The sequence below is a fragment of the Prionailurus viverrinus genome, chromosome D4 (assembly GCF_022837055.1).
Source record: "Prionailurus viverrinus isolate Anna chromosome D4, UM_Priviv_1.0, whole genome shotgun sequence".
NCBI lineage: Eukaryota > Metazoa > Chordata > Mammalia > Carnivora > Felidae > Prionailurus > Prionailurus viverrinus.
This window is the reverse complement of record NC_062573.1, coordinates 3,915,064-3,938,219: the sequence shown is the minus strand read 5'-3', so window position 1 is coordinate 3,938,219 and position 23,156 is coordinate 3,915,064. Positions and strand designations below refer to the sequence as shown.

Sequence of the window (23,156 nt, the reverse complement as noted above, 5' to 3'; positions counted from 1 at the left end):
GTCTCTTTTTAAATGCCCATTTATCTATATCTAGATCCTTGATGAGCAGGGGGAAAATATGTATTATATATATATTATATAACATCTAGGTTTATATTATTTATATATATATATATATATATATATATATATATATATATATATATATATATGTCTGTGTCAGCACGAATCCCAAGTATGCACTTGGGGGGCACCAAAAATAGTAATGGGGGGCACCAGGGTGACATAGTCGGTTGAGCGTCTGACTTTGGCTCAGGTCACGATCTTACAATTTGTGGGTTTGAGCCCCGTCGGACTCTGTGCTGACAGCTGGGCCTGGAGCCTGCTTCAGATTCTGTGTCTCCCTCTCGCTCTACTCCTCCCCTGCTTGTGCTCTCTTTTTCTCTCTCTCAAAAATAAACATTTAAAAAAAATTAAAAATAAAAAAATAGAATAAAATAATAATGGGGAGGTACCTGGGTGGCTCAGTTGGTTAAGCATCTGACTTCAGCTCAGGTCATAATCTCACGGTTCATGAAGTCGAGCCCCATGTTAGGCTCTGTGCTGAAAGCTCAGAGCCTGGAGCCTGCTTCAGATTCTGTGTCTCCCTCTCTCTCTCTCTGCCCCTCCCCCACTCACACTCTGTGTGTCTCTCTCTAAAATAAACATACATTTAAAAAAATAATAATAAAGGGGCGCCTGGGTGGTGCAGTCAGTTAAGCGTCCGACTTCAGCCAGGTCACAATCTCGTAGTCCGTGAGTTCGAGCCCCGCGTCGGGCTCTGGGCTGATGGCTCAGAGCCTGGAGCCTGTTTCCGATTCTGTGTCTCCCTCTCTCTCTGCCCCTCCCCCGTTCATGCTCTGTCTCTCTCTGTCCCCCAAAAAATAAATAAACGTTGAAAAAAAAAATTTATTTTAAATAATAATAAAATAAAAATAAAATAAGATAGTAATGGGGGCGCCTGAGTGGCTCAACAGGTTGAGTGTCCAGCTTTTGATTTCAGCTCAGGTCATGATCTCACGGTTTGTGAGTTCGAGTCCTGCGTCAGGCTCCACACTGATAGTTTCACAGCCTGCTTTGGATTCTCTCTCTCCCTCTCTCTGCCTCTTTCTCGCTCACACGTGCACTCGTGTGCTTTCTTCTTTCTCTCAAAAATAAACAAACATTTTAAAAAATAATAAATAAAATAATAATGGTCAGGTTTTTAACTGTACAAATTTTTTCCCCAGAATGAGCATGGTATTGACCAAAGAGTGCATAATTTGGGTATGTGTTTTAGGCGAAAGATTTATACGATTTGAAGAGAAACCAGAATATTGAGTATGTGTTTTATTTATTTTTTTTTTTTTAATTTTTTTTTTTCAATGTTTTTTATTTTTGGGACAGAGAGAGACAGAGCATGAACGGGGGAGGGGCAGAGAGAGAGGGAGACACAGAATCGGAAACAGGCTCCAGGCTCCGAGCCATCAGCCCAGAGCCTGATGCGGGGCTCGAACCCACGGACCGCGAGATCGTGACCTGGCTGAAGTCGGACGCCTAACCGACTGCGCCACCCAGGCGCCCCTTGAGTATGTGTTTTAAATAAGCAGAGGTTAACTTCTTTAGTTTCCTAAGAGGTTAAATAAATGGATTGGCAGATGGTCACTTGGGAGGTTACCTACTGCTGGCTGGGGGATGGGGAACAAAACACCCTAACAGTCAACCAGATGGTAAAGAACAGTCTTGGCCAAAGTAGTCAGCAATATATGAGCTCTGCCTCTCTGAGGGAACTATTTACTTGAAGCAGAAACTTACACCTGCTAACATCTGGAATGATATATCTTTGTGTAATTAAAAAACATAGGCTACTTTAATTGAATAAAGTGCAGTTACAACAACCATTAATATAGAAAGACCGAGAATTTCAACATTATGGTACATAGCCTAGAATAGCACACACTAACAGTGTTTACCATTTGCCAAGCATTGTTCTCAATGTAAATGTATCTGTGTGTGTGTGTGTGTGTGTGTGTGTGTGTATTACTTCATTTAATCCTCACAACAGCCCTGTAAAGTAGGAATAAATTTTTACTGTCCCCATTTTACAGATGAAAACACTGAGGTCCAGAGATGTTAAATAACTTAGCCAAGATATTACAGACCTAGTAAACACTGAAGCCAAATAGAACCTAAGCAACCTTGAGCCAGAGACCACGCCTTTTTTTTAAATTTTTTTTAACGTTTATTTATTTCTGAGACAGAGAGAGACAGAGCATAAGTGGGGGAGGGGTAGAGTGAGACACACACACACACAATCTGAAGCAGGCTCCAGGCTCTGAGCTGTCTGCACAGAGCTCAACGCGGGGCTCAAACCCACGAACCATGAGCTCATGATCTGGGCCGAAGTCAGTCACTCAACCAACAGAGCCACCCAGGCACCCCCCCCGACCTTTTTTTTTTTTTTTTTTTTTTTAAAGGTGGGCTTCACACTCAATGTGGAGCCCAACACAAGGCTTGAACTTACAACCATGAGATCAAGACCTGACCTGTGACCAAGAGTTAGACACTTAACCGGCCAAGCCACCAGGCGCCTTTCCCATGCTCTTGATTCAGAAGAATTTTGGTTTATATGTTAAAAGGCTCATTTGAAATGCAGAGAAAAATTTATGCAAAAACATGTTTACCATGGCATTATAGAATGTAGAAAAACCTTCCAGAAACAACCTAAATGTCCAACAACAGGAGAATGGTTTAAAAAAAAAATCATGGCAGTTATTCCCTTAGAATGAAATATTATTCTTCCATTAAAAATATTTATGGAAAAGGGGCACTTGGGAGGCTCAGTCAGGCAAGCGTCCGACTTTGGCTTGGGTCATGATCTCACAGTTCGTGGGTTCGAACCCCACATTGGGCTCTGTGCCGCTGACTCAGAGCCCGGAGCCTGCTTCAGATTGTGTCTCCCTCTCTCTGCCTTCCCCCCAACTCTCGAAAATAAATATTTAAAAAAAAATTTTAATATATTTATGAAAAATGTTTCATAATTATGTAAATTATGTAAATGATAATCAGTAAATGATTCCTAATTATGTAAAAAACAAACTCAGACAAGCTAGAAGGACATAATCTCAAATAAGAAATAATGGTTATTTCTGAGTGGTGGGATCAGAGGGTTTATATTTTTCTTTTAGTGTTTTCCACAATGAACATGCATCATCCTACTTATTATCATGCATTATCAGTTTTAAACAAAGGCAATTTTTTTTCTTTTAATCAAGCTGCACCAAGAACCTCAAGCAGTTGGTAAAAAATAGCTAAAAAGCTTCTAATCTGTCTAACTTAAAGTAGCTACTTTCCTTGGGATAATATCCTTTGAACTTCAAACAACATGGTCAGCACATACCAAAAAGAATGCCCATTTTCAATTTTGGAAACTGAAGTAAAATATTGAGTATTTTCAATTTTGGTCAATAATTATTTGTAGGCTTATTTTACAAGAAAAGAAATGGATTTAACTATTTAGAGGCCAAAAACACAGGAAGGACTTTGCTGAAATAGATAAGAAGGAACAAAAGTTTGACTGAGGAGGAAGAACAGCTGTTGCTAATCCAACTATTTACCCTTTGACCCTCTATCTGGCCAATAACTGAACAGTATCAATTGTTTTCCTGTATTATGTGCTGTTTACAATCCCTGAGAGGCATGAAAGGAATTAATAATTTAGCCTAGAAAGCTGACAGCCTTTATTGGGGAGCCCCTTGTCTGTGGGACAGAAATCAGAGCAAGTAGCTGTCCTAAAGTCATAGGTCCCTTTACTGTTCCTGTTTTATAGCCTAATTGGCCCCCAAACATAAATCAATTATTTCTCCTGTTTTAAGCAACAATGACTTCTATTCTCTAACTTCCCTTGTATCAAGTCAGTCCTTGTTCTCTTGAGTTTTACAACTACACGGTAAACACGATAGTTGAGGAAAAAACTCGGGGAGCAGGGCAGACTGGGGTTATTTGGAAACAGAAGCACAGAAAGGTTATGCTGTTTTGAACTTTTCTTGACCTTTGACTGCCCTTGTCCCTAGCTTATGCTAATGGGCAGGGTACAGAGATGCTTCTTGTAGAAATGAACTTAGCCTGAACCTGTGCCATAACATTGGACTCCAACAAGCCCAGGAATCATAAGAAGGCAGCCAGAGTGAGTGTGAACAGCTGCCCATATTCTAAGCCTGGCTACCCATCTGCTTTATCACAGAAAAGGTTAAAAAAAAAAAAAAAAGCCATTAGAATTGGACAAAATCAGTTTTTCCTCATCTATTTCCAACACATCCCACCTGTTGTCCCAAACTTGCTGTCTACAACTACTGTCAACCACAATGGGAAATCAGAAACAACGGCATTTCCTGTTCCAAAAAAGAGCTAGTATGAGCAGGCTTTCCCTATCAGGAATTTGAAGGGTAGAGGAGACATTGGGGTCTCTCAATTCTAAAGAGGCATCACAGAGAAATCCCTATTGTCCTCAATCTAATATGCAAAAGTCATGAGGCATTAACATAGGAGATGTTATTCCTTCCCAGTCAGAAGGCATGGAGTTTGCAATTTTAATATTCATAACCAACGTAAGACAACACATACAGTCCATATGGTTTCCTATCACTTGGTAGGACTAGGCATGCTCATTTGAACTCCAAAGGGCTTAGAGATGATAAATTTTTACTTTTGCTATTTGTTATTTACTATTATGTAATATTATGTTATAAAAGAGAGAGGAATAACAGAGAGAGAGAGAGAGAGAGAGAGAGAGAGAGAGAGAGAGGAATAAAATACTACTAACTTCACAAAGATAATTTGGGGATTATTGAGAATACTGACCACATAAGTACAATTTTTTTAAAGCGATTTTTTTAGGTAACTCCTATTCTGCACTGATATATAAAATTATGATTCAGTATCTGTTCATTCTCATGGAATGCAGAGGTGTGTAAATCACCCTATCTGGCTAGAGATTCTATGCAGAAATGTTAAATGATTTAGGATTACTTGGCCCAAAAAGAAAATTCAATAATAATCTTAATGAGGACCTTTCCTGGAAGATGGGCATGAGCTATTTTCAACTGCTATTAAGTACAGGAAAGGAGAAGTTTGGGTATTATGTGCTAAATAGAGGTTTAAAAAAATGCTTTTTCAAATAATTCCAGACAAGTAAATACTTTCCAATAGACTGTTAATAGATGAGGACAGGATCTAGACTTATCTGTTTGTATACCCCTGGAGCCTAGAACTGAGCTTGAAGCAGAGAGAACAGGCAATGTTTAACACAATTCTCAATTATCTAGCACATTTTATGTGCAGTTCTGTCTGAAAGATTTCAGGGCATCTCAATGTCCTTCCTAATGTTCAAAAATCCAAGAAAGGACCATGACTCAAGAATTTATATTTTCCTCCTCCTGAGGGCTATTCATAAGAGAAGGGCAAAGAGAAAATATTATGTTCACTCATAGATACTGGAATGTCAGGGCAAACAGCCTATACTACCTACAAAGCTGACTAAACTTTACAATTTCTAAAAAGACAATTCTATTTTCCTGGTGTTTGATTAGCATTGTAGGATTTATTTTGTCTTGAAATTACTAAGTACGAGTAAAACAGACATGAATTTTTATATTGTTAAAATGTATGGGAAAAATATAGGAAAAGGTCCACACCCTCAGAGAGCGGATATTAGCTAGGATGGTGAGAAGGTAAACTTTACCACTTACCTCAACAGATTGGTGACAAAAAGCCAGTCTCGTGACCCTAAAAAGTACTCGAACTAGAAAAATAACTCTAGATAATCTCATGAATTCTCAAATCTGAATTATCATTTGACCTTTTGGCATTATAGAAGAATAAGGTCTTTACACCTGGATATTCCCATGTCCTATTTCTAATAGCTATAACCATATCCCAGAGTGGTGTATGCCACATTTTGAAAGCACTGGAAACACAGATGATTATCTATGATCAAGACAGAGTCCTGAAAAACATCATTTAATTAGAACTTGAAATGGTCACCCTCTTAATGTTAACTTTAATGTAGATAAAGGTGCTTTAGAAACTAAACTGTGGTACAAAGGTTATTGATTATAAATACCTAAACCAAGAAAAATCCCTCTTTTAAACCTCCTGCCACCCGTGTCATTTCAGAAGAAAAAAGAATTATGTCAAAGCTAGTCAATACTTTAGAAAAGTGGTTATGGATATATGGTTGCATGTGTGCATAAATGAAAGCACAATTTTTGTTGTTGGTTTCATGGGAGGGTGGAGAACAAGGAAAGGAGATTAATATTAAATGGAAATTTTTAGCAAACCAACTTTCTATTAAATGATTACATTTCTAGCCAGTGAATAATATGAGAGGAAAACGAAAGCATAACTAGAAAAGATGCCCTCCTCATAATTATAAATCAAAGTGAAATAAAATCTGAATCAATAAGGCCACCAATGACACCCTTAAGTTATACATTTGAAAGTACACATACACACATCCATTTCTTACCCACAAACACTGGGAACATTCAGAACTTACTAGTGCCCGGGTCGAGCTCTGGCAATTCATCCTGACAAAAACCTAAAGAGAGAACAATAGGGAAAAAAGATTATGATTCACGAATTACTCTAAGAAGACTCAAAAATTCAGACTCAGAAGTCAAATTTGGTTTTGAATCCTACCTCTATTACATTTAGTTACTGTATATCCATCCCTCCCTGAGGCTCCATTTCATCATCATTATATTAAAAAAATGGAGAGAATAACAGCACTTACCACAAGGTACTGATGAGGAACGAGTAAGCATGCCAATGTTAGTTGGAATAAAAATTCACAGAAAGATTACAATTCATTAAGTACCGGTCATGCTCTACTTAATGTTATCAATTATTTTCCAAAAGAAAGCAAAATATACAAAATATGAGCTTATGACAAATATCAAACGGTAATTTCGCTTAAAATTTTCACAAATGATGAAAATTTACCTACACACACATATAGAAGCAATTTTACATTAATAAGTATGCAGTTCAGGTCAGAATAAAGAACTCTAAAAGCACATTTCAGGCCCAAAGTATCTGAGCTACATTTGTCTGACCGGTGTGTAGCTAACACACTGAAGAGAAAAATCAGGCATAGTGAATAGCAAACACACTTTAGGTGTTCTATACGTAGCCGATGCAAGTTTTTTTCCCTGGAACAACTGCTTACTTTCTCCAGTTTGTTTTCTACTCATCCTTAGTTTAAATGCCTCCTCAGAAAAGAGGTGCTTGGGTGGCTCAGTCAGTTAAGCATCTGACTTCGGCTCAGGTCATCATCTCATAGTTCATGAGTTCAAGCCCTGCCTGCATCAGGCTCTGTGCTGATGGTGAGGAGCCTGCCTAGGATTCTCTCTCCCTCTCTCTCCACTCCTCCCCCACTCGCATGTGCATATAATTATAATATTTATATATAATTATAATTATTAATTTATTATTAATAAATAAAATAAGATTATCTCCTCAGAAAAGCTTCTCTTGCCTCCTGTACCCTTGTCTCACACACGAGGTCAAAGCACCCTATTATAATTATCTATAACACTTTGTGCATTCATCAAGACATTACTTGTATCAAGAAATTACGTGTTCAATGTTTGATTTCACCATGATACAACGTGTTTGTTCTATAGGAGAAGGGACCTGGCCTGTCTTGTTCACAACTGTAGCTGAATTACTTCACAAGCCTAGCACAAAGCTGCTCAGTAAGTATCAACTATAGTATCTCCATGGTTAATTTAAAAATAATGAAGCAAAACAAACAAACAAAAAACAAAATTTTTTTTTTTTAAAGGGGGTCCCTAGGTGGCTCCATTCGTTCAGCATCTGACTTTGGCTCAGGTCATGATCTCACAGTTCATGGGTTCAAACCCCGCGTCAAGCTCTCTGCCAAACAGCTCAAAGCGTGGAGCCTGCTTTGGGTTCTGTGTCTCCCTCTCTCGCTCTGCCCCACCCCACCTCGTGCTCTGTCTCTGTCTCTCTCAAAAATAAACAAAATTTTTTTTTTTTTTTTTTTTTTTTTTTTTTAAATAACGGAGCAATGGGGCACCTGGGTGGCTCAGCAGGTTAAGCATTCGACTCTTGATCTCAGCTTAGGTCATGGTATCATGGTTCATGAGATCAAGCCCTGCAACGTTGGGCTCGTGCTCACAGTTCGAAGTCTGCTTGGGATTCTCTTTCTCCTGTTCTCTCTTTCCCTCCCCCTACTTGTGCACGCGCGAACGCTCACTCTCTCTCAAAAAACAAATAAACATTCAAAGAGGAATAAATAAAAAAAATACCTGCCTCCTCCACGACATAACGAGCTCTTCAAGGTTAGGAACCATGCTATAACCATCTGTAGAGCTGCTTCTATGCCCGGAACAGTTGCCAATACATTATGGATGGTGCTCAAATGCAGGATGAACTAAACGGAAAACACATCCCTACCTCTGGATCACAGTCACAGAATTAGAAAATCTAAGTCTAGAATGAAGTGTGGAAGGTCTGAATATGGAAATCTGATCTGAACAGCAGAGATTGGAAGTTGCTGAAAGTGGCTAAGATGACTGAGAAGGTTCACCTCAAAGCAACTTCAAAGCCTTTCTATATACATAAAGGCGATGGGAATCAGAAAAGCTGTCGAGAGATGCAAGACAATAAGCAAATAACTCATCTTTACACATGAGTTAAATATACAACATTCTGCCAGAAGTGAAACTGAGAACAAGCATTCATTTAACATAAGCTGACTCGAAAACAGCACAAAAGCATGGGAAGGCAGGGTTAGAAGTTAGAAGATCTCTCCTAAATTCTTTTGGTTTAGTGATAATGATTTCAGACAAGACACTCCTTATTCTAGACCTCAGATTCTGAACCTTAGAGAACTATACTAAAAGTCTCAAGAAAGGATAAAACTTAATACATTTTCTGAAAGCAAACATTATTCTGAAATCAAAGTGACTAGATCAAACACAAAGAGAGGGTGACTAAAAAAAAAAAAAAAACAAACAAACAAAGAAAATACTAAGAAAAATCATTAGGGGCACCCGGATGGCTCAGTCAGTTAAGCATATGACTTTGCTCAGGTCATGATCTTGCAGTTCGTGGGTTCAAATCCTGCATCGGGCTCTGTGCTATCATCTCGGAGCCTGAAGCTTGCTTTGGATTCTGTGTCTCCCTCTCTCTCTCTGCCCCTTCCCCACTTGCACTCTGTCTCTCTCTCTGTCTCTCTCTCAAAAATAAACATTAAAAAAATAATTAAAGCAGACATCTATTGCTTTTATCTGCCTAGCAACCACTCCCCTCTTCTGTTAACGGCATCCTAATTTTTCTTTGGAGACTTACCCTTTCACACTCTCAGTCTATATAATCCAAGTAGGATTAATCGTAACCTCCTATAAATTGGAATTAACAACAGTACCTACCTTATAAATCTGTTAAAAGGGATAAATGCAATAGTTCTTGTAAAGGCTTTGCATGGTACTTGACAAAGTCAGAGCTCAACCTATGTGAGCTACTACTAAATAATCCCTAGGGCCCATCCAATTCAGTGCTGTCAGTGGTAGCAAAAAGTAGTTTACAGCAGAACTATTGACCCATTCGTGACTTCACCCTCAAAGACCTGGGATGGAACCCTAATGTCACTTCAGTTATTTGCTGTGATTCTTGAACCTTTTAATATTTTGAGCCTATAAAGTGCTTGATGCAGTGATTCCAGATACATGCTACCTCCCAAGGAAAGAAGGACTCTTTATATTTGTCCTAAAACAAATTCCTCCAATGGTCACAAGAATTATGGATTTCAGTAACTATACCTACATTCTTTCCATCCAGCCCTGAGGCCATTGGCTAATAATGCTGTCTTTGGTTTTAAAGATCACCACTAACGCAGAAGGCCTTAGGAGATAGGTAAAACAATGTTAATCCTATCTCCTGAGAACAAGTCAATGGAATGGCTAGATCTGGCTACCATTCCCAGAGTCTTGCCCAGATTCTCAGCAACCAGATCTAGCTAGCAAAATGATTCTTAGCTAGAAGAATTCAAACCACTGCTAGAAGTAACCCTGATATGTGTTCAAGTCATTTAACACAACGGCAAATGATAGGAGTTTTTCAGTAAAAAACAGACTCCTAAGTCACATAAATACACCAACATACCCCCAAAACCATTTGCCTCACAGAATAGAACACATTAAACAAATAAGGAAATGTTCTGAGAAATCTAAGGTCTTTGGTTACTGACTCAGATTGTTTTAAAAAGGGACAGACAATTCAAGGTCACTGGAATGATCCTAAATAAATAAATAAGGACAAAAAATACAGATTAGTTCCTCAGAGCATATATATACCAAGTCAGTGTTCTCACAAGCAATCTGAAATTTAGTGCAAAGCTTATACTGACTTACCATGGTTTAATTTAGAAAACAGATGCACAGTGAAATGGGCACGGGTCTGAGTTAAGAGTTAGATTCAAATCCCATATTCGCCGCTATTTTTGTTTACTTAATTACCGTAGGCCTATTTCCCGAAAGGGGTATAAAAATAATCATCTTGTTCAAATGTCACAAGATTTACATAAATTTCCTACTTTGTGGCAAGTGATCATCAATAAGTGGCTCTAAGTCTAGTGATTTTCTTTAATACAAAAGAAGATCCAGTTGATAAGCTTTTCTCCAATAGGCATTTGGGGAAAAGAAAAAGATCAGTGACTCCTCAGTCTATGGTTACAGAGGCATATTAAAACGTTACTGATCTTTTTCCTTAGTTACCATTTTGACTCTAAAATCATGTATTTACCATAACAGGATCCTAAATAAAAGTATCCCTTTTTACCCAAATGTAAACAAACAAAAGCTACGGGTAATGCCAGTAAATTAGTTCAAGCCTGAAAACAGTAGTTAATTGTAATCATAATGTGTCTTTTACAAAATCAAGTTAAATATTACTCTAGGAATATTTTTATTTAACTTATGAAGGCAGCATGGTGCAAGAAACCTGGATATTGGTCAGGACCATTCACCCGGTCTATTTTGAAGTCTCAGCAGTGCACAGGCAAAATTAAGGCAAGGCTCTTAACAGGTAAAATTCTACAATTCTAATCAAACACCGTATCTATCCCCAAAACAAAAAAATGTAGATCCTTAATGATCTGCCTACCACTTCAACTTTATTTCTTGCTTCTCACCCCATCCCACCCAACAGTATACACTCCATCCACACAGTACTACATTGTAGCTCCCTAAATTCAACATGCTCTTTAGTTTCTCGGCCTGAGCCCTCTCTTACCATTCTGATGTCAAGGCTCAGGTCAGGTCTCTAATCCTTTCCCCTCCTTCTCCCAGACATACTCAAGTCCAGGTTAGGCCCTACAGACACAATGACTGAACCTATAAGCTTTTCCCAGACCTCTGAAGAAGAGAAAGGGGAAAACTGGCTTCAAAATCCAAGAAACAAACAAACCAGACCTGAAAATACTGAATTAAATATTAAATAAGAGATCTGATGTATTTTTTACCCAGTCAACTGCAATTCAAGTTCTACACATTGTTTTAAAAGTCGGATATGAAATGAAACAGGGCTCCCAGAAGGAAGTCAGGAGTCTAAATGGGCTTTGAAATTGCTCTAATTTCAACCAGGAAACTAAAAGCACAAGGAATTTTTTTAAAAATTAAAAAAAAAAAAAAAAAAAGAACTTTTTGGGAGTAACCAACATAAACATGGCAAACCATCCACAGTTTCTTAAATTCTAGGAACTCTTCCCATTCTTTCAAGGTTCTTGCCCAACTCCATCTTCTAGGCTCCTTTTGGTACAATGAACAGATCGGACAGAGGTTGAGAAAAATGCAGGGTGTTTTTTTTTGGTGGGCGGGGGGTGGGTGTAAACAAACATTAGCTGGTCGGACCATGGCCTGCCCTACAACCAGATTTGCAACCTGTAAGCTAACCCCAGACCTAAACAGATACTGAAACACTTTTCTTTGGATTGGCTGAGCACTAAATTCACATCTGCCTCTTTGCTCTCCATCCAGTGAGTGTGGTGCCACTTGGGCCATTAGCTTTTGTTTCTCATAGGCAACTTGACAAACCATACTTCAGAAATAATAGAAAATGCTTTTGCATGCAGGGACAGAGCACCACAGGTCCACACAGCAAAAGATGGCTGGCAGAGCCTTTTTCCTAATGAAGAAAACAATGCCTTCTTCCTAATGTAATTTTAATGTGAAATCTTAAGGGCAAAAAAACAGTGGGGGGAAGGGAAGCCAAAGATTCTCAATTATATAACCTATTGTACCCACATATTTGCTCAGCTTAAATATTGCTTCCAAGAAGTATCTACATTTCTATGGAAACATTAATAACTTCCATCTAATCAACCTGCATCACCTTTCATACAGTTTTTCAGGCTTCTAGCTTTGTAATTACAGCCTTGAAACCAGGCTGAAGGCAGAAAAGCTAGCCCAATATGATGACATTTCAATTTTACAACATTTAAAAAAATAACAACAGTACACACAGGTTCAAGGCTGTGGCTCCAGAATCAGAAGGTGAAAACAGTTTAGAAGGCTGTTCAGTCTGAGGAGTTAGAGGTCACTAGTGTTTCTATGGAAATATAGTACAGGCATTTCTCAGAAAACTGCATGTACTGATGAGCCTCTGACATTTTTCATTTACAATTTCTGGTTCTCTAAAGTAACAAAAAGGATTACGGATAATTGTTCATTCAGCCTAGAGGTTAAAGAAATTTCAAAATGCGTACATGTAAGAAAATATGTAAAATAATCTGTCAGTTGCCATTTAATGAATCTTTACTATATGCCAGGCAACGGCTTGGTGTTTTGCATGAATTTGTACTGAAAGTAACTACTATTTTATCTCCATCTTTTTTTTCAATGTTTATTTTATATTTTGAGAGAGAGAGAGAGACAGAGTGCAAGCGGGAGAGGGGCAGAGAGAGAGGGAGACATAGAATCTGAAGCAGGCTCCAGGCTGTCCGCCCGCACAGAGCCTGATGTGGGCTCAAACCCACGAACAGTGAGATCATGATCTGAGACCAAGTCTGACGCTTAACTGACTGATCCACCCAAGTGCCCCTTATCTCCATCTTATAGATTTAAAGAGATTATGGAACTCTGTTACTTTTTATGGAAGGAGTGACAAAAGATAAACAAAACAACTTGTATTCAGAGCAGTCTGGTAATAAAATCCTACCTTTGCACAGTATGTGCTTTGCAACAGCCAGATAGAAGGGAATTTGCCATTATTTCAAAGAATAAACCCTGACATTCCCACAACAGCAGGGACCCAGAGTCCAAGAAGAAACCCACATCTTAGATGGGTCCGCTTAGAAAGTTCCTCTTGAAGAATTCAAGATATCCATGTCAGAAGCAGCTAGAGTAACTTCACCAACCAAGTCAAAACCAAAATATAAAACTTTAAATGAATGAATAATTAGGCAAGAACTAGATCCTTTTGAAATATTTTTAGTTAAGTCCCAGCAACAGTAGGGAGAGTGGCGGAGATTTCTTTGTTCATTGTCATTTCAAAGACTAACTGAAGAAAAGTCTTACAAAGGAGTTTGTTTGAACATGGTCAGAAAGCTGAGATCATCTTAAAAAGTACCCCATACCATCCTCAACAGATGGTTTGATGGAACAGAAGTCAGCTCTGTTCGAGAAATCCATTAGTGAGAAGCATCAAGAGATGCCCCACAAGCAAAAGAATGTACCTTTTTCTTATTCTCCTTGAAAACACCATATGAAAATAGAACAGGGGCACCTGGATGGCTTGGTTAAGCTTCCAACTTTGGCTCAGATATATATATCTAGATATATATACATAGATAGATAGATAGATAGATAGATAGATCTAGATAGATAGATATAGGTAGGTAGGTAGGTAGGTAGATAGATAGATAGATAGATAGATAGACAGACAGACAGACAGACAGACAGACAGACAGACAGACAGACATGAAATAGGGGCGCCTGGGTGGCTCAGTCAGTTAAGTGACTGACTTCGGCTTGGGTCATGATCTCAACGTTTCTTGAGTTCAAGCCCTGTGTTGGTTGGGCTCTCTGCTTTCAGTGCAGAGCCCACTTCAGATCCTCTGTCTCCCTCCTTCTCTGCTCTGCCCCTCCTCCACTCACACGCATTCTCTCTCAAAAATAAACATCTTAAAAAAATGTAAAATTATACTCCCAGGATGAGTTCAGCTATTCTGATACATACATACATACATACATACATACATACATACATGAAAAAGCACATTTTAGTCTATTTTATCCCAGTGATTATCTCGAAGTATGGGAATTATGGCTGATTTTTTTTCCCCTCCATTCTACTTTTCTGATTGAAAATAGTTCTTATAAACAAAAAAATGTACATTTAAAAAAAAATCCTAAGAACAAAATAATTTGACTAAATTCTCTAAAACTGACCACTTAAATTGAAGGAAAAAAACCTACCATTCTCTAAATGACTTTTAAATTACTTTTTATTAGAAACACAATTCTGGTTGGGCACCTGGGTGGCTCACCTGGCTAATTGTCTGACTCTTGATTTCGGCTCTGGTCATGATCTAACCGTTTGTGAGTTCGAGCCCCACCTCGACCAGTGTGGAGCCTGCTTGGGATTCTCATTCTCTCCCTCTCTCTCTCTGTTCCTCCCCAGCTTGTGCACTCGCGTGCTCCCTCTCTCTCTCTCTCTCTCTCTCTCTCTCTCTCTCTCTCTCTCAAAATAAATACACTTAAAAAAAAATAAAAGAAACACAATGCTGGGCACTGATCTTTCTGACATACTCGTCATTAATGCCTAAAGCTCAGAACCATCTCTCCTCTCCCAGCTTCAGAAATCCATTGTGTGACAACAAAAAGATAAAACATCTTTAACCTTTCACCCCAGGATCTTTCAAACCTGAAGCAAATCTAGTTAATCATATGGATGAAATAACCTGAAAAGAAACATTTTAAACTATTCAAAGTTTAAGTCAAGATAAAACAGCAACAACCAACATATGTTTATAGCACTACATAAATACAAAGGATACTTCACTAATAGGATTAAAGGTAGAAAATTCCTGCTGCTTCTTAGATGCTAAACTTTCCTACATCCTAAAATTAAATTCAACACTTACTTAGCAATCTCAATGTATAGGGGCACTGTGCTAGAGTATATGAGAGATACAAAGATGAATAAAGCTGGCTACCCCTAGATTCTTACATCTAAAAAGGAAAATAGGTAACTGACTGTATACAAGGAATTATGAAGCAATGTCCTACTGGAGAAACTAGCAGCAGTGACCAAACACACTTATTTCTTCGTAGGGGGAAAACTGGAAAACACTCTGATGGCAAGTGGAACTTGCATCAGGCTAGTCAGGAAGGAAAGGGAGAATGTAAATACAGATCGTCAACAATATTCAGTAAGCCATGTATATCTTTTAGACGGCCTTAACCACTCTACTGGCAAATATTTCCCCCAGAGGTAGTCACATCCTAACAGATGAAGATTATATACGTCCTGTCTGACCTGTTCTTCCTTAAATGAAGTCAAGAGGGCAAGAAGGGCTTATCTCAACACACAAGCTAACCTTTCATCCTGGGTTGGATGGTCTCATTCACACACATTTTCACCTATACTTCCCAAAAGATAACCCCCAAACTTTCTATTTCAGATGAGACTGTTCTCCTAAAACACAGACAAATCTAGCCTAATGCATAATAGCAATATCTACCAGGATGCCCCATAGGCTCCAACAAATTCAACTGGTTGAATTGAACCTTTTCTCTTTGAAGCCTGCTTCTTCTGTGTTCCCATTCCTGTACCAAGTTCCAGATACCACCAACTCTCATCCCCTAAGCCAAAGATCCCCAAGGACTCCTCCATCCACTCTACCATCCATCTCACTTCCACTTTACCATCCTTCTCCCTCCCATCCCCACCCCAATTAATCTAACAATCACCAAAGCATTTTCATTCTTACTCAAATCCTCAAAGACCTAGTTCAAGCTTTTCACCATGCTAGAATCTTAAACTATTGTAACTGTTTTCTCTGGTACCTTTCTTTTCTCACTTCCTAGAACTTAGATTTCCTAATCCACTTGAAATCCCTCTGTTGGTTCCCTATGTTCAACTCCTTAGCATGACATTCACAGCCTTAAGTTACTGAAAAGTTACTTTTTGCAACCTTTATTTCCCTGACATCCTTAAAGCTCAAAAAGGGTAAAAATACATAAATTCCTATTTCCAAACTCTCTTTATAAAGAGATTTTTAAAAATTGTCCATACCACTTTGATATTGAAGCAATTTCCTAATATTAAGACATCAATAAAGTGATACACAATGGAGGCAAGACACCTAACATCAACCCTGCTCTGGTATTACTTCCTCCGTACTCCACTTTCTCTGCAGGATGAGGAGGAGGGAGGTCTGGCCATTTATCTTTTCTCCTTTGCTTTAATATTTATTTTATTTTTGAGAGAGATAGACAGACAAAGCATGAGTGGGGGAGGGGCAGCAAGAGAGGGAGAGACAATCTGAAGCAGGCTCCAGGCTCTGAGCTGTCAGCACATGGTCTGTGGGGCTCAAACCCACAGACCATGAGATTATGACCCGAGCCGAAGTCAGACACGTAACCAACTGGGTCACCAGGCACTCCTGGCAATTTTCTTAATATTCCCATCAACTCTAAAATCTTGGTTTACAAACGTTGGCAGTTTTATGTACTAGGGGGCACAAATCATATAATGCTGAATTTCAGGGGTTGCCAAGATTCTTAGATTTTTTTTTTCTTACCTAGAAAGAACCTTATAGTTACCATCCCACCCTTGCCCCCATTTTACAGAAGGGAGCAGCTCTATAAAGGGAGTACCGTCTGCAGCAGCTCTCTGTGATTTAAACACTAATCGGGGCACCTGGGTGGTTCAGTCGATTAAGTGTCTGACTTTGGCTCAGGGCATGATCTCACAGTTCGTGAGTTCAAGCCCCGTGTCACATTCTGTGCTGACAGATCAGACTGGAGACTGCTTTCAGATTCTGTGTCTCCCTCTCTCTCTGCCCCTCCCTCACTCTCTCTCTCTCAAACATAAAGAAACATTAAAAAAAATTTTTTTAATAAACACTAATCATGGTCCTAAAGACGTTACAATTTTCTTTTTTTTAATATTTATTTATTTTCTGAGAGACAGAGCACCAGCGGGGGAGGAGCAGACAGAGAGGAAGACATAGAATCTGAAGCAGGCTCTAGGCTCCGAGCTGTCAGCACAGAACCCAACATGGGGATCGAACCCACGAACCGTGAGATCATGACCTGAGCCAAAGTCGGGCACTTAACTGAGCCACCAAGAGGCCCCAAGACTTTATAATTTTCGTAATCTAAAAATGGAAACAATAATAGTAGATACATAAGGCCGTTGAGAGGATTAAATGAAATTAAAAAATTTTTAAAGCACTCAAGATACTATTTGGTGCATAGTAAATACTCAAGGATTAGCCGTCATCATCATAGTTGGTAAGTGAAGTCGTTCTGATCTTTGCTTTCCAAACCTCAAATACAAGTACATTTGGAAAACAGACTTCTTTATTTAAAAACGCAAACCACTCTGCAGCAGCTCTAGGGAAATTGTTCCATTCTATACGTACATAGGGAATAGAGCCTTTTATTAAGTCATCACTCAGCACTATCACTGAGATACTGGCTTCTTGATGAAGCTACAGCATTCATGTGAAAACTGACCTCTAGGTCAACCATTCAGATCTCAGATCACCAGACGAATGAAAAAAATGACTGGGGCATGTTTAAGAGCCACAGATACTAGTCTACCTTGTTCCACTAAAATCACACTGCACTTGTATAATGCATGCACACTTATAGTTTTTGATACCTGTTATAAATTCTATCAGCTTAGAGGTAAAATTCCTCATCTGGCATTATCATGCATTAGCATTAGCAGAAACATAACATTAAAGTAGCATTCTTACTTCCATTTATCTCACAACTAAGTGAAATACTGAGAACTTAAGGCTTCCAGAGTAAGAGCCCATTATTTGGTATACAGCTGTTCTGATCTAACATTAGCAATCCTCTCTCTGAATATGCCTCACATTCCTGAATAAGTCAAAATGACCACAATATTCAGAAGCAAGTACTGGCTAACCATGTCAAATGAGAAGAGCATATCTGTAAGGTCAACAAGGCAGAATGAAATACATGCTGACCTGGAAACTGAAGCTATGTAGATACACTGGTTACTTATACTCCCTATCACGTTAGACTTCATGTTTTTAGTTCACATTATTCACTTTTTATCTTGTTTCAAATGGTATTTAAGTAGCCTAATGCTATTTTGCTTTACTTCCTAAAAGACATTAAGTATTAAAATGCCCTCCCATTACACAGAGATCTGCTTCTGTGTCACATGCCCAGGGCCAGCATTGCCTCCCCATTGGCAAGGATCTGCCCTAAACTCCACAACACCTTTCCTCAATACCACAGACTGACTTTGGATTTTGTTCTTTTCTTTGGAAACACATAAAGATACCTTAAAAAAAAAAAAAAAAATGACCAGTTAAGAAAAAAAAAATTTTTTAAGCAAGTAATTTTCAAAGAGCAAGAGCACTCCTATCCCCATGCCTAAAAAGTGAAGGAGGCAGTACTCTGAATTTTGGTTTTAACTTTTGCATCCACCATTAAAGGAATGTCTTCTAAATATTAGACTCGTTAAGGTACAAATGACCCTTAGGATCCTCTTCTACCAGAAACTAGTGCTGAAATTCCAAGAGTATGTATGAGTTCTGGAATTAGACCTGGATTTGAATCCCATCTCTCATTGACAAGGCCAACTCACATTAACTGCTTTCAGTTCTCTCATCTGCAAAAATGACAATAATAATGTCATTTCCCTTGTAAGACTGCTGTACATAATTAGCACCAGGTGAGCACACAAGAAACAGTTTAAGAAATAAATGGCCGGGGTGCCTGGGTGGCTCAGTCCGTCTAACTCTTGGTTTCAGCTCAGGTCATGATCTCACAGTTTGTGAGTTCCAGCCCTGCATCGGGCTCTGCACCGGCAGCGTGGAGCATGCCTGGGATTGATTCTCTGTCTCCCTCTCTCTAAAAATTAAGTAAATAAACCTTAAAAAATTTATTTTTAAAAAAGAAAGAAATGGCAATCCCTTAACTACAATATTTTCAGGAAAGACAATGGCCATAAACTAAGTACTAACTGAGCTAATTTTACACATGAATAGAGTTACTAAATCACAATTCAGATAAGAAATCAGTTTGAGACAAAGTTCTCTTTTTAACAGGAAGAACACAAATAGTTCAGTGTATATTCCAGACATGAGAGAAATCAAGTTTTTGTTATTTAAATTTTAACTGGTAAAATTCTAGATTAGAGCACATTGAGTTTTATAGTAAAATTTCAAACTCTTTGGTCTGAAGTTTCCATTACTTCATATGCCAAAGTATGATGACAAATCTTGCCCTGGACTAAGCTCTAGGTTAAAACCCCGGATTCAAAGTGTCACAGAGAAGTGAATCATGTATTTTGGTTTATGCCAACTATTAGAAAATTTTCATTAAAGGGGCACCTGGGTGGCGCAGTCGGTTAAGCGTCCGACTTCAGCCAGGTCACGATCTCGCGGTCCGGGAGTTCGAGCCCCGCGTCGGGCTCTGGGCTGATGGCTCAGAGCCTGGAGCCTGTTTCCGATTCTGTGTCTCCCTCTCTCTCTGCCCCTCCCCCGTTCATGCTCTGTCTCTCTCTGTCCCAAAAATAAATAAACGTTGAAAAAAAAATTAAAAAAAAAAAAAAAAAAAAAAAAAAGAAAATTTTCATTAAAATATCCACTGAACCAATATTGCCCTGCCATACACTACACCAGTCTGGCCCCTGGGATTAGAGACCTATTAAGAATAAGTTTCACAAGATCATTTATCAAGAATCCATAGTAAATATTCTAAGATAGTATACAACGTAAAGTACAATAAAAGATACAAGAAAGTCGTCATAAAATAAACTTCGTGAAGAACTCTTATCCTAGATTTGTATGTTATCATAGCAATGATTTCTAAGAGAATTCCTTATAATTTCTTCCCAAGCACAAAATGTTTCCATGAAGAATTTTAAAGATGTTATTTAAAATATTTCAGAACCAAATATTTTTCTTGTATAATAACTAGTGGAACAAACTTTTTCAACAATAGGTTTACAGAATTCCTTTTGTAGCAATTGGCACAATACAAAATTAAAGAAGAAAAAAAATGGTGTTAGAAAGTTTTTCTTAGGAAACAATCAACAAAACTAAAAGGCAACCGACGGAATGGGAGAAGAGATTTGCAAATGACATATCGAATAAAGGGTTAGTATCCAAAATCTATCAAGAACTTACCAAACTCAACACCTGAAAAACAAGTAATCCAGTGAAGAAATGGACAGAAGACATGAATAGACACTTTTCCAAAGAAGACATCCAGATGGCCAAGAAATACATGAAAGATCTATGCAATCTTTGAAATTTCTTGAAAGAAATTTCTTGAATCTATGAAATTTCTTGGAAGATCAAGAAATACATGAAAGACAAAATACATGAGCTCAACGTTGCTCATCATCAGGGAAATACAAATCAAAACCACAATGAGATACCACCTCACTCCGGTCAGAGTGACTAAAATTAACAACTCAGGAAACAACAGATGTTGGCAAGAATATGGAGAATTGGGAACCCTCTTGCACTGTTGGTGGGAATACAAACTGGTGCAGCCACTCTGGAAAACAGTATGGAGGTTCCTCAAACACTTAAAAATAAAATTACACTATGACCCAGCAATAGCACTACTAGGAATTTATCCAAAGGATCTAGGAGTGCTGATTCATAGGGGCACATGTACCCCAATGTTTATAGTAGTGTTATCACAAATAGCCAAATTATGGAAAGAGCCCAAATGTCCATCAACTGATGAATAAAGATGTGGTTTATACATACAATGGAATACTACTTGGCAATGAGAAAGAATGAAATCTTGCCATTTGCAACAACGTGGATGGAACTGGAGGGTATTATACTAAGTAAAATAAGTCAGTCAGAGAAAGACAGATACCGTGTTTTCACTCATATGTGGAATTTGAGAAACTTAACAGAAGACCATGGGGGAAGGGAAGAGGAAAAAAATAGTTTCAAACAGAGAGGAAGGCAAACCACAAGAGACTCTTAAATACGGAGAACAAACTCTTAAATACTGAGGATTAATTGGTGGGGGATAGGTGATGGACACTGAGGAGGGGAATAAGTGATGGGCATTGAGGAGGGCACTTGTTGGGACAAGCACTAGGTGTTCTACGTAAGCGATGAATAATGGGAATCTACTCCTGAAGCCAAGAGCACACTGAATACATTGTATGTTAGCTAACTTGACAATAAACATTTTTAAAATAAAAATTTTTTCTTACACAGTTTCAGAAATAAATAAAAATCAAATTAAAATGTAAACAATCTTTTGGGGTGCCTGGCTGGCTCAGTCAGTGAAGTGTGCAACTCTTGACTTTGGGGTTGTGGATTCGAGCCCCACATTGGGTGTGGAGATTACCTGAAAATAAAATCTTTAAAAAATAAAATCTTTAAAAAATAAAATTAAAAAAATAAGATATTTTTTAAATTTTAATTTTTTTAATTTTAAATTTTTTAAATTTTTAAAATTAAATCTTTTTAAATTTTAAAAATTTTTAAATTTTTTAAATTTAAAATTTTTAAATTTTTTAAAAATTTTCAGTCTTTTTAAATTTTTTAAATTTTATTACTACGTTTTTTCAGAGAAAGAACGCTCATGCAACAGCTCAAGCAGGAGAGGAGCAGAGGAAGAGGAAGAGAGAATCCCAAGTAGGCTCCATGACCAGAGCAGAGCCAGACACGGGCTTGATCTCACCACCATGAGATCATGACCTGAGCCGAAGTCAACAGACTCTTGTTGGTGGGAATGCAAACTGGTACAGCCAGTAAATGAGCCACCCAGGAGTCCCAACAATCTTTTTAAAATGGAATTTTAAAAATTCAAACCATAGTCTAGACTCCAGTTATAACAGTTATATCAAGACCTATTGTCTCCATTGCAACATAATGCAATAAAATGTTAATTAAACTTATAATTAAGGTAAATGTAAATTACAAAACTACAAAAAACAGGGTGCCTGGGTGGCTCAGCCGGTTAAGCATCTGACTTCAGCTCAGGTCATGATCTCATGGTTTGTGAGTTCAAGCCCCGAATCAGGCTCTCTGCTGACAGTTCAGAGCCTGGAGCCTGCTTCAGATTCTGTCTCCCTCTCTACCCCTCCCCCACTTTCACTCTGTCTCTCAAAAATAAACAAACATTTTTAAAAAAATTTTTAACAAAACTGCAAGAGACAAAAATCAAAGAAACTGCCTTTTAGTGCACTTGAGATAACAACTATTTCAAAATAGAATCTGGCGAGGATGTGGAGAAACGGGAACCCTCTTGCACTGTTGGTGGGAATGCAAACTGGTGCAGCTGCTCTGAAAAACAGTGTGGAGGTTCCTCAAAAAATTAAAAATAGAACTACCCTATGACCCAGCAATTGCACTGCTAGGAATTTACCCAAGGGATACAGGAGCGCTGATGCATAGGGGCACTTGTACCCCAATGTTTATAGCCGCACTTTCAACAATAGCCAAATTATGGAAAGAGTCTAAACATCCATCAACTGATGAATGGATAAAGAAGATGTGGTTTATATATACAACGGAATACTACTTGGCAACAAGAAAAAATGAAACCTGGCCATTTGCAGCAACGCGGATGGAACTGGAGGGTATTATGCTAAGTGAAATAAGTCAGTCAGAGAAAGACAGATACCATATGTTTTCACTCATATGCAGATCTTGAGAAACTTAACAGAAGACCATGGGGGAGGGGAAGGGGAAAAAAAAAGTTACAGAGAGGGAGGGAGGCAAACCATAAGAGACCCTTGGATACTGAGAACAAACTGAGGGTTGATGCGGGGTGGGCGAGAGGGGAAACTGGGTGATGGGCACTGAGGAGGGCACTTGTTGGGATGAGCACTGGGTGTTGTATGGAAACCAATTTGACAATAAATTATACTTAAAAAAACTGCTGGCAGCATCTTTTTTTAAACTTACTTTTCCAACA

General features: G+C 38.4%; 1 protein-coding gene across 2 annotated transcripts in view; it reads right to left on the bottom strand.

Moving 5' to 3' along the window:
- Nucleotides 1-23,156, bottom strand: part of NR6A1 (nuclear receptor subfamily 6 group A member 1) — a 233,442-nt gene that overhangs the window by 191,699 nt on the left and 18,587 nt on the right. For both annotated transcript variants that reach the window (XM_047830144.1, XM_047830145.1), the window contains exon 2: nucleotides 6,515-6,556. In XM_047830144.1, the coding sequence (XP_047686100.1) occupies nucleotides 6,515-6,556 (42 nt within the window). The remainder of the gene's footprint in view (nucleotides 1-6,514; nucleotides 6,557-23,156) is intronic.